The 15,800-nt window shown below is 53.1% G+C and overlaps 7 protein-coding genes across 7 annotated transcripts; 3 read left to right on the top strand and 4 right to left on the bottom strand.

The window, feature by feature from the left end:
- Positions 1 to 278: 278 nt before the first annotated feature.
- On the top strand, positions 279 to 2,053 carry PtrM4_058480 (UhpC, Sugar phosphate permease; the record flags this gene model as incomplete). Its single annotated transcript, XM_066105409.1, has 4 exons — positions 279 to 421; positions 476 to 787; positions 846 to 1,437; positions 1,487 to 2,053. 4 exons carry the CDS (start codon positions 279 to 281, stop codon positions 2,051 to 2,053), a joined length of 1,614 nt encoding a protein of 537 aa, XP_065964036.1.
- An 811-nt stretch (positions 2,054 to 2,864) lies between these two features.
- PtrM4_058470 (SPS1, Serine-threonine protein kinase) lies at positions 2,865 to 5,612 on the top strand (the record flags this gene model as incomplete). Its single annotated transcript, XM_001932635.2, has 4 exons — positions 2,865 to 3,244; positions 3,292 to 4,127; positions 4,175 to 5,563; positions 5,605 to 5,612. 4 exons carry the CDS (start codon positions 2,865 to 2,867, stop codon positions 5,610 to 5,612), a joined length of 2,613 nt encoding a protein of 870 aa, XP_001932670.2.
- A 701-nt stretch (positions 5,613 to 6,313) lies between these two features.
- Positions 6,314 to 7,721, bottom strand: PtrM4_058460 (NrfG, TPR repeat protein; the record flags this gene model as incomplete). The annotated part of the gene is made up of 2 exons (XM_001932634.2): positions 6,314 to 6,397; positions 6,459 to 7,721. 2 exons carry the CDS (start codon positions 7,719 to 7,721, stop codon positions 6,314 to 6,316), a joined length of 1,347 nt encoding a protein of 448 aa, XP_001932669.2.
- Positions 7,722 to 7,921: 200 nt separating this feature from the next.
- On the bottom strand, positions 7,922 to 8,378 carry PtrM4_058450 (uncharacterized protein; the record flags this gene model as incomplete). The annotated part of the gene is made up of 2 exons (XM_066105408.1): positions 7,922 to 8,004; positions 8,126 to 8,378. Coding segments are annotated over 2 exons (336 nt in total), but the record flags the coding sequence as incomplete, so codon positions are not given.
- A 275-nt stretch (positions 8,379 to 8,653) lies between these two features.
- PtrM4_058440 (Aminotran-4 domain containing protein) lies at positions 8,654 to 9,709 on the top strand (the record flags this gene model as incomplete). Its single annotated transcript, XM_001932633.2, has 2 exons — positions 8,654 to 8,929; positions 8,981 to 9,709. 2 exons carry the CDS (start codon positions 8,654 to 8,656, stop codon positions 9,707 to 9,709), a joined length of 1,005 nt encoding a protein of 334 aa, XP_001932668.2.
- Positions 9,710 to 11,300: 1,591 nt separating this feature from the next.
- Positions 11,301 to 13,229, bottom strand: PtrM4_058430 (uncharacterized protein; the record flags this gene model as incomplete). The annotated part of the gene is made up of 4 exons (XM_001932631.2): positions 11,301 to 11,312; positions 11,627 to 11,997; positions 12,048 to 12,493; positions 12,559 to 13,229. The coding sequence occupies 4 exons, from the start codon at positions 13,227 to 13,229 to the stop codon at positions 11,301 to 11,303; spliced, it is 1,500 nt and encodes a 499-aa protein (XP_001932666.2).
- A 401-nt stretch (positions 13,230 to 13,630) lies between these two features.
- On the bottom strand, positions 13,631 to 15,686 carry PtrM4_058420 (TrpS, Tryptophanyl-tRNA synthetase; the record flags this gene model as incomplete). Its single annotated transcript, XM_066105407.1, has 3 exons — positions 13,631 to 13,872; positions 14,078 to 14,204; positions 14,256 to 15,686. The coding sequence occupies 3 exons, from the start codon at positions 15,684 to 15,686 to the stop codon at positions 13,631 to 13,633; spliced, it is 1,800 nt and encodes a 599-aa protein (XP_065964034.1).
- Positions 15,687 to 15,800: the final 114 nt, after the last annotated feature.

Genomic DNA, 15,800 nt, shown 5'->3' with positions numbered 1-15,800 from the left:
CTCGGACCACAAGCAATCGAGATCGACACCCGTTGACTAGCGGCTCAATGAACCCCCCACTACGGTAGTCTAGGTAGCTATGCAGCGAAAAAAAAGTTCGCCCACTATCCCACGAATGGGCGCGACGGGACGCCGTGTTGGGAGGGTGTGCCGAACGGTGCAGGTAGGTTTCTTCGGCTTAGGGAACTGTGTGGTTGTGCAGATAATCGTTGGATGTGAACATTTCTTCTTCTTACTCCACCCTTGCCCTTTTTTCGCGCCTGTTTTCGTTTGCCAACATGGGTTCCGATGATGATGATGTTGGAAAGAGTGCTGCACCTGTGTCTGCGGGGCCGAGTTCGGCGAAGCAAATGGGTGTACAGAGGGATGTTGAAGTAGGGAATGAGGGTATTGATATTGATAGGATTGAGAGGGTATATGCGTAAGTTTTTACTTGTATTCCCCTGTATATATTCATCTAACCATGCTTTTGCAGCAAACTTGACCGGCGTATCCTTCCAGCCTTCTGGGTCTTGTACTTCATATGCTCAGCCATACGCTCCAACATCGGTCTCGCGCAAACTATGAATCTGGCAGAAGGCCACGATCTAGGTTCTGTGCTTGACATCACACCCAAGCAGGTGTCGACGGGTCTGGCGCTGTTCTACGTCTGCTATGTGATTTTTGATCTGCCGTCTAATCTCATCATGTCGAGGGTGAGCCCGCATGCGTGGATGAGTCGGATTGTCACGTGTGTGGGCATTATTGGCATGTGCTTGACTGCTATGAATGCGGATTGGAACCTCTAGTACGTGTGTTCTCTTCTATATATCTGACGTATCCTTAAAACTAACGAATGCCTTTAGTCTGCTGCGGTTACTGCTTGGTATTGTCATTGCGGGCATGTGGCCTGGCATGTCGTATTATCTAACTCTGTTCTACCCTCCCTCTCGCACTGGCAAACGCATTGGACGCTACTTCACGGCCTCGCAAATGTCAGCGGCAGTTGTGGGTTTGGTTTCTGCAGGCTTTCAGAAGATGGACGGTCTGGGTGGATTGGTCGGGTTCCAATGGATGTTTCTCTTGTACGGCATTGTCGGTTTTATCGTTGGTATATCGCTTCTCTGGTGGCTTCCCGACCGGCCCCTACCTCCAGGCCAAGTTCGTCAGCGAAGCGGATGGATGAAGTGGCTACCAGAGGGTAGACCAGCTTTGGAGGGCGAAGACGCACGTATCCATTACGAGGACTTGACGCGTGTTTACAGTCGCAAGTTGTGGACTATGAAGGACCTCTGGCACGTGGTCATTGACTGGAGGATTTACCCACTTGTCGTCATGTACTTTGGGGTGGTGGGCGTGGGAAACGGCACGCAGGCGTATGCGACGGTCATTATTCGGGGCATCAACCCGGATCTAACGGGTATTCAGTTGAGTTTGCTGTCTGCGCCCATTTGGATTGTAAGTTGAACATGGGATTACCGTATACCCCAACATTCTAACGTGTTAGATGGACCTCATCGCTATTCTACTCGTCACGCCAATTTCGGATCGATTCCACCATCATCGACCTGCCTTCTTCAGCGCGGCCGTCGTAGTTCAAATTGCCGGTCTTTTGATTGCAACATTTGCAAAGAACTGGTCACGGTATGGGGGAATTCTGCTGATTGGTTTCGGGCTTGGACCGACAGTACCCATTTGCATGGCGTGGTCCAACGAGATTTTCCAGCCCCGACATGGAGAAGTCGGCGTAGCAGCAGCCGCCGCACTCGTGTCTGGACTTGGAAATCTAGGAAGCATTCTGACGACTTATGCGCTGTACTCGGGATGGCCTGAAGATGCCAAGGCCGGACCTCACAAATACCGCAAAAGCAACTTTGTCATGATTGGCATCCTGTGTGGTAGTATCCTCAGTGCAGGTAGCATGGTCGTTTTACTGAGAGTTTTTGGAGGCGACAAGGCGAAACAGGTCAGCAGCGCCAGTTCGACCAGCGAGGGCGAGGCTGTCTACGTCGATGGGGCAGCGCGGCGCGAGGTGCAGCAGCGGGGGCTTGGCCGTATGTTCTGCTTCCGATGAAAGGATGCAGCGGGCCCTAGCATGCGGTAACAGATGATGTGAGATGGCATTTGAATTCAAGTCAGGCATTTGGGATGGGCTTGTGGAATCGCCATGGCGGCAGGGGATTACGAGTTACGAGGAAGCGGTGGGCTTGGTGGTGCATGTAGTATGCAAGTCACCAACATGGCGGGCCGATGGCGGGCTGCAGGATGCAAGCTGCCACTGCTATGGGTGACGCTGATCTCAGAGTTAGTCTATCGGATCTTGATATGTTCATCTCTTTGCATGTGAAAGTTTTCCGAGAGCAGCTGGATGAAATTTACTCTGCGCTCCGTGTCTTATTAGGCAGTGTGCCCCACTACAGCTGCCGGCGCGCGATATGGTAGTTGGAGTAGTAGCAGCAAACAACACTTGTCAAGCGTCATACAGCCTCCTTCAAGAATACCTTTTCCTATTCAATCAATCCCTTCTCACGTTGTTGTTGTTTTTGTCCATGTTGGCCTGACCGGTGGTAGCGGGGCATTAAGGCGGCACGTCGACGCAGGCCAGGACCACGGATTTGGCGCCCCGCTGTAAGTAGACATAAGGAGCGGGCAGTAGTGACGTAAGTCATCATTTCCATGTCTCTTGATACGACTAGGAAAGTCGACAATGGGCAAATAGCGCATTGGTCCAGCCCTGGGTTGGCAAGCTGCTAATGCTAACAGTCCTGTCCCTTACCTCTAGGTAGCTCCCCGCAAACCGCTAACCACTAACCACTAACCGCTAACCAGACCAGCTCACCTGCTTGGGAGCGCGAATCCGCGAAACCGCCAATCTACGCGCAACCATGTCGGCCGCAATCGACAATGAAGATCTCGAGGAGCTCTCCATCTCCATGCCTGCTCAGCGGCGCGGAGCTGGGGGCGCCAGCACTACAAAGACACAAGATGCCGCCCTTGCGACGCCTGCCGCTCTCGGCACAGCCGTGCAGGAAAGCAAGAGCAAGGACTCCAAGGCGAATCAGCGGCTGGGACAGTACACGATAGTTCGTACGCTTGGAGAGGGCTCCTTTGGCAAGGTCAAGCTGGCCACGCACCAGGTCAGCGGCCAAAAGGTCGCCCTCAAGATCATCAACCGCAAGAGACTGGTGACGCGAGACATGGCGGGCAGGATAGAGCGCGAGATCCAGTATCTGCAACTGCTGCGGCATCCGCACATTATCAAGCTGTAACCAAGCCACCCACTTCTGCGAATATTCATGCTGACCTCTGCAGATACACCGTCATAACCACGCCCACGGAAATCATCATGGTCCTGGAGTACGCTGGCGGCGAGTTGTTCGACTACATTGTCAACCACGGGAAGCTGCAAGAGGCCCAGGCTAGAAAGTTCTTCCAGCAAATCGTATGCGCCGTCGAATACTGCCACAGACACAAGATTGTCCACCGAGACTTGAAGCCCGAGAACCTGCTGCTCGACCACGACAGCAACGTCAAAATCGCAGACTTTGGCCTGAGCAACATTATGACAGATGGCAATTTCCTCAAGACGAGCTGCGGCAGCCCAAACTACGCTGCGCCCGAAGTCATATCTGGAAAGCTGTATGCCGGCCCCGAAGTCGACGTTTGGAGTTGCGGTGTCATTCTCTACGTGCTGTTGGTTGGTCGACTACCTTTTGACGACGAGTATATCCCTACACTTTTTAAGAAGATTGCAGCTGGACAATACAGCACACCGAGCTATCTGTCACCGGGTGCCACGTCCCTGATTAAGAAAATGCTCATGGTCAACCCCGTCCACCGCATCACCATCCCCGAACTCCGACAAGATCCATGGTTCACCACAGACCTACCCCCATACCTGGAGCCACCTGTTCAAGACTTCTTCGATAGTGGAGCCGACCCTAACAAAGCAATCGATCCCAAGGCTCTAGCCCCAACCGCCGATGCCCCTCGTGTCCAGGCCTTGCACGAAAATGTCGTCTCCAAGCTCGGAAAAACAATGGGCTACGCAAAGCATGACGTCCAAGACGCCTTGGCACGTGACGAGCCGAGCGCAATCAAGGACGCCTACTTGATTGTGCGCGAGAATGAGATGATGCGGGATAACCGTAAGTCAATACTATCACTCACACCATGCCTTGCTAATCCTGTGTAGCATTACTGACCAACGACAACGGCGTACCGGTATGGAATCACCAGTCGCCTCCCACCCACGAGAGTCACATGGACAAGTTCAGACCACAATCGTTGAACGCTGCTTCCCGTCCCCAGTTCATCCCCCCCTCGACCAAGGAGCATGAAAGGGCGCGTCAAGGCTCAAATGCTAGTAGCCAGCTCGCAATGGTGCGCAGTCCCGTTAGCACAGTGGCTATCTTGCCTAGCAGTCTTACCGAATACCATAAAGCGTACATGAAAGGTCACCCACGGCCGCTGAGCAGAGTCCAGGATACAGATGGTCTCCCACCGACTCCAGAACAGACGGAAGAGCAACGGCAAATCTCAGCTCGTAGGCTGAAGCCTAACTTCCGCACTCTACCTGAAGCCGGAAGGTCAAAACCTGAACCAATGACAAGCCTACCCGCTAAGAAACCGCGAGCGACCAAGTGGCAATTTGGTATTCGTTCAAGGAATCAGCCTGCAGAGGCCATGCTGGCCATCTTCAAGGCACTGAAAGCCATGGGTGCTGACTGGGAGATACCCAAGATACGCCGAGCGGGTGGAAGAAGCGGATCCCGCAGTCCAAGTACATCCAAGGCGCCTGGATCACCAAAGTCGCGGAGTCAGTCACAAGACTCGATATCGTCTCACTCATCGCATGAAGGTCAAGGTGCGCGCGCCAACTCGCCACGCCGAGAGCCGCTTACCGTACGCAACAACAGCGCATACGAGCAAGAGACAAGAGGCCGGCAGAAGAGACACTACAACCACACCAACGACTGGGGCTACCACGTCCCCGAAGACCCATGGGTCATAAACGCCCGCTTCCGCAAAGAAGGCATGTTCCCCCCCGGCGTCGCCCACCCATCCTCCACCCACTCGTCACGCGTCGACCTCGCAAACGACCCCTCTGGTCTCCGCCGCCGCAGCTCCACAAACGCCAGCACATCCAGCGCCCATGCCGTCGACGGCATGACATCAGCAGAGCGCGCCGCCACCGAAGACCATCACCAACACCTCCATTCGGACGAAGCAGTCTTCATCTACATGTCGATCCAACTCTACAGCATCGACCGCGACTTCTTCGTCGTAGACTTCAAATGCGCCGGCTACGAACGCCTCGTCTCGAACCTCGTCCGCGAAATCAAAGCCTCGTCTTCTTCCCTGTCTAGCTCGCAACCTCACCAGCATCACCAGGACGGCTGGGACGACGAACAGGGCGTCTGGCGCAGACTAGCAGAAAACGAACCCCTCCCCCCTGATCTGGCGAATAAATTGAGAGAAGGTGATACGGGCATTTTGAGAGAGCGCACTGAACTTGTGGGTGTCGGACGTCAGGAGGGCGAGAAGATTGTTACTAGTCCATTTCCGTTTTTGGATGTGGCTAGTACGTTGATTTTGCAGTTGAGTGGGGAGTGAGAGTAAGAGGGATGTAGTCGAGGGAAAACATTGTGGGGTATGGATGGGTGAGGGAGGGAGAGGAAGGGGTTCTTTTTTTAGACGGGTATGTCTGTAGCGGGCTGGGCGGAATGAACTGGATTGAACTGAACTGGAATGGACTGGACTGGACTGGGCTGTATAGACGCTGTATAGAGAGAGAGCCAAAGCCTAAGATGACAACAACCACAACGACGACGATGTGATTATGAGTATCAGAACAATTTTGCTTCTCTCCCGGCTTGGCTTTCTCTTCATTCATGGTTCTTATACCTAGATATACATGACTATGCTGAACTATACTGCCCCCCCCCCACCTCTTCCAACTTCCCTCCAAACCCCACCCAGCCTCAACCCTTTTGTTGACCTACCCGAATATCATCCCTAAAATCCTTACCTACGAACAACGAAAATGATAACGGCGATGATGACACTCTGACCACTGCACTGCACAGTACCACGCACACAAGCATCGATAGAGAAAGAGTGAGTATGCGAGGCGCAGGCCAGAGAGGAGAGGAGGAGGGGAATTCGTTTTACAAGAACCTAGACATTCGCCAAAAAAAAGATGATCAAAAGGGTGCAATTTGAATAAAAAAGCGGAGATGAATTTTCTTCCTCAGCCCAGACGATTTTATTACTCAAACTCAAATAAGCTGACCAGCAGAGACGAGAGGACGGTAACAACGGCGGTCCGGTCCTACCGCATACCGGCACCAAAGCCACCGCCAGCCGCGCCCATGGCACCTAGTCTTGAAGCAAGCTTTGGGTATTTTTCTTGTACCTAAACATTCATGTTAGCTTCTCCTTTCGTCATCATATTTACGATTCCAGTGGAAACATACCTCAAGTTGTGTCCTAGTCGCCTCAGCATAGCTCAGCGCATTAACAATCTCGCCTTCCGTCCTCGACAGCTCAGCCGCACGTTCAAAGTACTTGAGCGCCTCAGTGACTTTACCCTGCTGCAAGAGCAGCTGGGCCATGGTAGCGACGGCGATGTCGCACTCTGGGTCGATGATGAGGGCTTTTTCGCAGAGCTTCTCCGCCTCGTCGAAGTCGTTTTTCCATTGGAAGAGGGCGAGGGCTTTATTGATGAGGGGCAGCACGTTCATGCCGAGCGGCTTGCTCGTCTTTTCCATTTCCACGGCTGTGTCGAATTTCTCAATGGCTTCTTGGTACTTTTGCTGGTCGAGGAGGAGTTCGCCGTAGTAGTTGTATACGTCTGGGACTTGGGAGAAGTTCTTCATGCAGCGCCGGAAGGTGGCCATGGAGGAGGCGATGCTACCCATTTTGTATTGTGTGACGCCGAGTTGGATGTGTGAGAAGATGAAATCCTTGTCCAGATCGATAGACTTTTGGTAGTCCTTGGCCGCCTCGCCAAACTCGGACTTTATGAAGTGGAGTTGCGCGCGGTGGTAGAAGATGTCGGGATCCGTCGAGTTCTGCTCCAGGGCAGCGGCAAAGTCGGCTTCGGCAGCTTCTGGGTTGGCAAGCTCCAAGTGCATGCTGGCGCGCTTGATGAAGCTCTGTGTTAGTGTGGGCTGGAGCTCGATGCTCTTGTCCATGTCCTTTAGGGCGTCTTCGTTGTCGCCCTTGAGGTAGCTGAAAGTTCCACGCATGTTGTAGGCAAAGGCCTCGTGCTCGCCGAGGTCTCCTAGTTCTACTGCGCGGTCAAAGGCTGCGGCGGCTTCAGTGTATCCATGGCCCGTCTTGGTAGCCATGGCCTTTAGCCCCTTGCGAAGCTGACCCTTTCCGCTCTCCTCGTCAAGCTCGGCATCGTCTTCAAGGCCCTCTGGTGTTGGCTTGGGACGGAAGCTCTGGAGGTAGTTTGTGACAAACGTTGGGCTGGGCAGCTTTTTCTCCTTGGAGGCGAGAATGGCCTTGCCTTTTGCGTCGGCCACCTTTTTCAGCAGGCGCTCAACGCTCTGTGCGCTGCTCTCGTTGCGGAAGCCATCGATGATGCAGCTCGCAGTGTAGTCGAGGAGAGCCTCGCTGTTGCGCTCGACCTGTTCGTATGCGTTGGCTCGTCGGTTCAGCGCCTTTACGTATTCGTTGTCGAGGTTGATGGCGGCCGTTGTGTCTTCGATGACCTTGTCCCACTCTGACATGGCGTTATAGCATGCGGCGCGGTTCGAGTAGAAGACGGGATCTTTTTTGCAGAGAATGGCCTTTCCATAGAGGTCAATTGCGCGCTCGTAGTCCTTGGAGCCGTATGCCTTGTTGCCTGCCGCCTTTAGTTTGGCGGCATAGTCTTTACGTTGCTGCACGAGTTAGTCGTTGGTTATGTCGTGGTCCGTCCTTATCGTACCTCGTCTGATAATGAGCCAACTGTTTCTTCGTCTACTTCTGGGAGCGACTCTTGTGGGGCATCAGCTACTGGCTTGTTGGGCTCTGTTCAGTCGTCAGTCCCCACGTCTTTATTGTCGCAGTCCATGTCACATGTCATGTCCATGTCACATACCTTCTGCTTTCTTTTCAGCCCCAGTGTCCTTTTCAGCCCGCTCTTTCGCACGCTTGCGCTCGCGTTGCCTCTTGCGCTTGGTGGCTGATGTGTCGGCACCGCCATCTCTTGAGTCGTTTGAGAAGTAGTAGACTGCGCCACCGGCACCAACAACTAGTGTTATGCCGGCAATGGTGTATACCACCCCCTTGTTCTCCGCCGCCCAATTCGACAACCGGTCCCATAGCGAGTTACTTGTGTCGGCAGGAATCTGAACGGGAAACGGACCAGGGCCCTGGGGCACGGGTGCATTTGCGGGCGCCATGTTGGGTGTAATCAGCAGTAAGTATTATAAGTGAATATAGCGAGTGGGCTATTTTACTGCTCAATGGCGGTTGGCGGTGGTGTGTTGTTGTTGGGGCCTTGATCGCAGAAATTTGGCTAGGGCAAGCTTGGTGCAACGACGTGAGCGAGCTGTGGGCTCGAGCGTCGGGGGACGTCATCAACCGTGCCGTTGCCGACCAAGACCCGTTTGGCGGCCCACACCACCATCATTCACCTACTTCCTACCCTGGCCACGTGATATCATCTTGAACCTCAATGGCTTCCGAAAATGAATTCCAGCTCTTCACTTCATTGCGATATGATCCCTTGCTACCTACATCAGAGGAAAACTCACGTCAGATTCTGAACTTGGTCTCCCCGTCACCCTTCTACATGCTTGCCTATCACAGAGATCGAATGGTAGAAGCAGCGCAGCACTTTGACTTTTTTGAGGTCGAGAAGAAGCTTCAAGATGGCGAGGCACTACACGCCGAACTACTGAAGCGGACTCAGGCTCATATACAAAAGTCTGGAAAAGACGAAGCGATGAAGGTATGAGGTATGTACCGTCCGATGTACCATGACTTGACTGAAATATTTCAGCTTCGACTGCTGTACGATAAAGACGCCAATCTTACCGTCGAGTTCACCGCTGTCCCTGCTGTTCCCCTGTCCACCCTTTACCCTCCATCTCTGGACCCACCAGCATCCATCCCAGAAAAACATCCCGCAAACACCTTCAAGCCTTCTCCGCTAACAGGTGGTGCTCTAACCCTCGGCGCCGACGACTCCCTTCCAGCAGCAACATCTACACCTCCCCCGCCACCAGAATGGAAGATCAAGCTAGACACCGCGCCCACACCATCATCACCCTTCACCCTCCTAAAGACTACCAAACGAGAAATGTATGATCAAAGCCGTGAACGTGCCTTACCTGAGAACTCTGCTGGTCCAGCCTACCGGGAAGTAATGCTCTACAACGAAGTCAACGAGCTCACAGAAGGCACTCTAACGTCCCTCTACCTCTTCCGCGGTGGCCGTTGGGTTACCCCGCCAGTTGGCGTCCCCTCTGGCGAGTTCACGAGCAAGACGTTAAAGGATGACGGTGCCGACGAAGGAGAGCTTAGAAAGCCGTTTGCCGGTCGCTGGGGCCATTCCACGAGAAGCGCAAAGGTTGGGGCTGGGGGGCAAAGGGGCACAAGTCGTAGGTGGGCGTTGGGCAGCGGGTATTGTATGGAAGAGCCTGTTAGTATTGACACTGTGCAAGTTGGCGAGCATGTGTGGGTTAGTAATGGTGTTCGAGGATTTGGCTATGGTACGGTGGTGGAGTAGTGTCGCAGTGTATGCAGTCAATCAAAGTGTAACCGCGCGAGGCAGTAATCAGAGTATATTGTGTTTGTTGTAGTGTTGTGTCTGCTCGCCTTTTTACGAAGGCAGCAGCAGGGTCTGTTTACATGACGTATCTATGATCCAGCTGAAGTAAGAGGTGCTCAATAAAGTGAGGAAACAGCACCAGACCACCAACACGTGATCTGCTTCTCCTCATAACCGTCACAAGTAGATCTGTCGATCGCATCTCAGCCACTGTAATCAAGAAAGTAGTCTTCCCGTTCCATGGAAAATAAAGTATCGCTTAGAACTTTCATAAGTGTCTTTGCAACCAAGGTACGGAATACTATTATTCTCTTTAGCGAATTTCTTCACCAGTCGCAACGACTTCATTTTAGTGGAACCCACTCCACAAACCATGGTTGCGACAACACCACTACCATGCAATATCCCTTTCTTCCCATATATAAAACACGAAAAGCTTCCCCATCTCACATCCGCTCACACAAACCGCAGCCACAAGACAAATCTATTCCCACACACAACCCGCACTCCAACACAACCAAACCATGACAGAACCCACATCTACACCAACACACAACCACCCCTCCCAAACCCAAGGCCTCCTCAGAGAAATGAACACCGCAGACCTACAGCGGCGACCCTGGTATGCGGTGCTACTCGCACGTCATCATCAAAGAAAAAACACAGCCGTCGCACCAGATACTGATTACGCTACCGACGACGAGGAAGAGTGGCTCTCTTCCGATTTTTCTTATTCTGATTCCGAAGACGAGGAAGATGAGGAAGATGAAGAAGAAAGCGAGTCTGAAACTATTCTTTTAGAAGACTCAGACTCCAAAGACTCGATGGAATCTTGTCATCTTTCCTGCTCTTCCACCACCACCCCCTGCCCAAACGACGACGGCGACGATGACGAGATAGTATCTTGCCATATTCTTTGCTCCAACACCCACCCCTACGCCCTCCAAATCCACTCCCACTCCCCCTCCCCCTTCCCTTTCCCCCCCCCTTCTCCCTCTCCCCCTCCCTCTCATCGTCAGACGACGACATCTGGGCCCTAGCTTCCCCCCAAAACAACATGCAAACTGCCCAGCATCCTCATCGGCAAAAGCCAGAGGCTCTTATACGCGAGTTTGAAAAGAGCGTTGAGGAGAGTCTGGCGACACATGTTCGAGTGAGTGAGTGGCGTAGGGAGGTACATGCGGAGATGGAGAGGTTGAGGGTTGAGCAGGAGGAGGAGCATGGGAGGTTAGCGGAGGGGGTGGAGCATGAGGAGGGTGCGCGAGGGTGGCGGCGGTGGTGGTGGTGGGTTTCCGTGGGGGTTATTGGGGTAGGCTTGGCTGGGATGGGATGGGATGGGAGGAGGGCGTGGGATTCGGAAGAGGAGTATTATCTTTAAGATATTAACAGAAGAAGAAAGAAAAAAAGGAAAAGAAATAAAACTGGACAAGGGACCCTCGGCGCTATGGAGTTCACAACAAGGGAGTAAGACTCAAGGTACACAAACCTACACACCGCGAGATTTAACTTCTGCAAACTAAACGAAACAAAACACTATACACCCATAATCCTACAAAATCTCCTTCACAACCCCCTCCACCAATCCATCACCCACCCACCAACCCATCTAAACCCCTCCTTCACACCCCCCTCCCCCTCAACAGAACTCTTATCCCCCGCCGCCCACCCGCCAAACTCCCTCGCAGCAACCCCCCTCTCAAACAGCTCATCCAACTCCCCAAACGTCCTCCCCTTCGGCTCCGGCAGCCTCCAAAAGCTCCACCCCAACCCCAGCACACTCGTCCCCGCCCAAAAGAACCCCGTCTTAGCCCCCCATCCCCAAGCCGTCGGATTCAGCATGCGCGGCGTAATAACATTCGTCACGATACCACCCACATTATAGCAATTCCGCGCTAGCACAATCGTCTTGCTGCGGAGCCGCGTGCTGGGCATCTCGGAGACGAGGGCGTAGCAGATGGGGCCGAGGGTGGCGTCGTAGGTGAGAGTGAAGGCGAGGAGGAGGGCGGCGATGGACCAGTTGAGGGGGGTGAATGTGCTGGTCGTGTTTGTGCGGGGTTGTGGGATACAGGCTAGAATGCCGATGAGCAGGACGAAGAGACATGTGAGGGTTTGACCGGAGAGGTAGAGTGTTCGTCGTCCGAAGTGCGACATTAGTGCCCACGAGATGATGACGCCGATGAGGCCGAGGGCAAATTGCGCGAGGGAGAGGGTGAAGGCGTGGGAGGAGGCGATGCCGGCTTGTTCGTCTGTGGTGGGTGTTAGTGTGTAGGAGGGGAGATGCAGTAAGGGGACTTACAGAAGTAGGTTGAGAAACCCATGAATGTGCTACCGCATAATATCTGGATGATCCATACCATACACGTGATTTCTGTTCGGCGTCTATCAACACCTTTGAAACAGTCTTTGTAGCTCGTGCCTGTCTGCATCCGCTGTTCGCGGTCGTTGGTCTCAATCATGCCTTCCATCGTGCCCACCAGAACCAAGTCGAACTCGACGTCAGAAACGGACTTGGGTTTAGTGCGTAGCCGGTGTAGCGAAGCCTTTGCGTCGGCGAAGCGGTTTTGGCGAATGAACCACCAGGGCGACTCTGGAGCGAAGCAGACGGCCACAAGGATGGGCAAGGGAAAGATCCACTGGAGACCAAACGGGATGCGGTAGGACCACTCTGTCATATCCGATATCATACCGCGCATGACAATGGAAGCGATCAGTTGACCAAGAACCCAACATGCGTTCACCCACCTAAAAAGCTATTAGCAAAAACCCCTTTCACGCGCCTCAGAAGAGACCAAAACCAGAATACATACGTCGTCAAATACGCCCTCAGCGCCACCGGACAAACATCCGCCGCATAAACCGTACAAACACACTGAAACATACCCCACGGCATCCCCAGCAAACACTGCCCGGCCAACAAAACCCCCTTGCTGCCCGCAAAAAACGTAACAAAGATGAAGAGATTCATCGCCGTCAACCCCACCATAAGCGTATGCCTGTACCCAATCCTCTCCGCCACAGTCCCCGTAACAAAAAGCCCTAGTATCTGGCCCGCCAGCCCGCCGTTCACAAGCGCAGTCTGCCAGTTCGCGCTGATCTCGTACGACCCGTTTGGCAGTAAGTCGCCGAATCGGCGGCGGAAGGGGTCCATAGCGAAGAGGTTGGGGACGAGGATGGTGGAGTAGCCTTCCATGACGAGTGTCAGGGATATGACGACGGACCAGGCTATGGCTTTGGGGAATTGGCGGATGCCTTGGTGGAGCGTCATGGAGTGTTCTGCGTTGATTGTTGCTTCGGCTACTGAGGCGGAGCGCGGGAAGATGGGGGTTGCAGGGTCGCATTTTGATGCTGATGGGAGGGTGGAGGAGATTGTTTTGGATATGCTGGCTGAGGTGATGGTTTCTGAGTGGGATTGCTGGGGTTGCTTTTCATCGTTGGCGTGGACGGAGTCATCGTGTGGTTTAGGAGTGATGGGTGTCATGGTAACAGAGGGCGGTGGAGGCGGATGCTAACAAGTGCATTCAATTCGAGGGAAGTACGAAGGGAATATCCAGACACAGGAAGGCGTGGTCACACTCATCACATATATAGAGAACGCGGGGTTAGTGACTCGATAGAACGCGGGCTACAAGGCGGGGTGACGGAAGGTAAAGGGATAAGAAAGAAGGGTATGCCTATCGATTCATCTGCGACTGATCGTTTCCAAGGCTCGGGTTGTATTTATGGTTAGGCATATCACATGAGAAGTGTCGGATAGCTGCATGGTCGACCTGACTGGATGATTGCGGAACGCAATTGAATATTGCCTCATGCCGACCATACAGACAGTGCGTCTGGCAAAACTTGAAGCCATCGTGATCTCAGAGCTAAAGTTTTGGTAGTCTAGACTATGCGCGTGCAGTCTGACGCTTGGCTTACCGTTGACCGCTGCGGGCAGTTGCCATCAGGAACCAAAGATTTGTAGACTGCACATGGGTTCCATTGTTGCCATTCTATCGATTTAGTGCCTAAAGGTGACGGATCAAAACACGTTGTAGCCGGCATGATGTGTGAGGATGCACCTGAATAATCTGGACCAGTTACATCATAGTTGCGAATTTTCATTGCAAGATCTGCGTGGAAGTCTAGATGGTGTTAGTATAGCTCCCCTGCGTTAATACGACGTTCCGTCAACTAATTGCCAAGCAAATCCAGTGCAGTTCGACCAAAACTCCTAGTCAAGCTCAGGTGATGAGTGGTTATCAAATTTGGGACGCCGAAATGGCAGCCTGGGGTAGTCCCGTTTTATTGTGTGAAGGGTGTGATATCTCGACTGATCGACTGACTCACTGAGAAGTAACATGGGCAAGCACAGATAGAAACGGAAAACAGTCATATGCACGAAACGTCCAAGATCGAGCACACTTGAGCTTGACGCAATGGTATTGGTAGTGCGTACTGTCCTGTACCGTGATGTCTACTTGGCGGCGGCGGCGGCGGCTTCCTTCTCCTTCTTCTTCCGCTCAACCTCCGCCATCTTCGCGGCCTTCTTTTGGGCGTTCTTAGTCATTGGCTTTCCGTCAGCGTCTAGCATCGGTCCCCCTTCAGTTGCCTCTTTGGGCTGTTCTAGTTTTGGTTTGGTGGGGTTAGGGTTACCCTTCCATTCTAGCTTGCGGGGGCGCAGGAACTCGTCCAATATTTCATCCGTGACGTTGGCTCGTGCGTCCTGGAATCTCTTGGTGTAGGCCGTCATGGTCTCTACGCATTCCCGCTTCATCTCACCAGTCAGGAGCTCACCCTTGCGGTAGTCTTCTGCTAGCTTCTTGAGCTTTTCGTCGTCATCTTCGAAGTAGGCAATGTACTGGTAGGGAACGTCAATGTCCGGGTTACCACCCTTTTCGCGATGTAGCTCGAGTGTCTCCTGACCCCCCGAGAATGCTTTGGTGTTGATCTTGTTTTTAATCTGCTTCGGAGTGTCGCTCATGAAAATGGCAGAATTGGCATTTGATGCGCTCATTTTACCGCCAGCGCCTTGAAGTGCGGTGAGGAACTTGGAGTGGATAAGGGCAGGCTTTGGTGATGGGAGGTCCATCCTGCCGCAGTTCTCGCGAACAAGGCGGAAGTAGGGGTCCTGGTCGATGGCGCAGGGAATAAGACATGGTATAGCCGCGAGCTTCTTGGAACGACGGTATGTCTTGTAGTCCTCGCCCCAGATGAAGGGGTATGAAGAAGCAAATGCAGCAACACACTGTTTCGCAGCAAAGGCATTACTGCCGATGTTGGTAGAGCCGTGGAAACCAAAAGCACCACGAACCTGGTTGTTCGTGATGAGCTTTTCGAATTCAGTAGTGTTAAGACTGAAATGCCGGTTGTAGCCAGATGTGAAGAATTCCGAATCAATGTACATGAATGTCTTCTTGACGTCAAAGCCAATGGAGATGATGTCTTTTGCGTTCTGACGCGAGAACTCGTAGACTTCCTCTTGCTTTAGCTTTTCCTTGAAGAGAAACTTTTCGTCGTCTGTCAACATGATGACTAGTGGCACGTCGAAGACATCCTGCAGCCACTTTGTGAATTCAAAAGGGATGGTGTGTCCAATATGCATGGCGTCGCTACTCGGACCACGTCCAGTGTACAGAAGAAAGTCATCGCCTCGCTCGTACACGTCGAGTATCAGTTCCAGGTCGCGATGTGAGAAGAACAAGCCACGCCGTAACCAGCGGTGCGGCTTGTGGCCAGTGACGCGCTCGAACCGGTCCAGCAGAGGCTGATCAATGAGCTTGGTGGCCCACTGTTCCGATATTTTGACATAGTCGAATTCCTTGACATTGCCGTCTTCGTCGACTGCCGCTTGCACGTCCCAGGGATTGATCTCTTGCTCTGTTGCTTTTGAGACGGGCTGTGCCGCCGTTTCGTCAAGCGAGAGGGCGGCAACGGCGGGTGGTTCTGGCTCCGTCATAGTGGCGATACGTGTCGTGTGTCTTGAAGGCGTAGGTGAAGGAGACAAAAGGAAAGGTGTTCCTATACGCTCATTGACTCATACTCATTGGCAGACGTGTATAATCCCAGCTAA

Source organism: Pyrenophora tritici-repentis, chromosome 2 (assembly GCF_003171515.1).
Source record: "Pyrenophora tritici-repentis strain M4 chromosome 2, whole genome shotgun sequence".
Classification (NCBI taxonomy): Eukaryota; Fungi; Ascomycota; class Dothideomycetes; order Pleosporales; family Pleosporaceae; genus Pyrenophora; species Pyrenophora tritici-repentis.
Note: the sequence above shows the minus strand (reverse complement) of the source record. Positions and strands in the feature narration are given on the sequence as shown.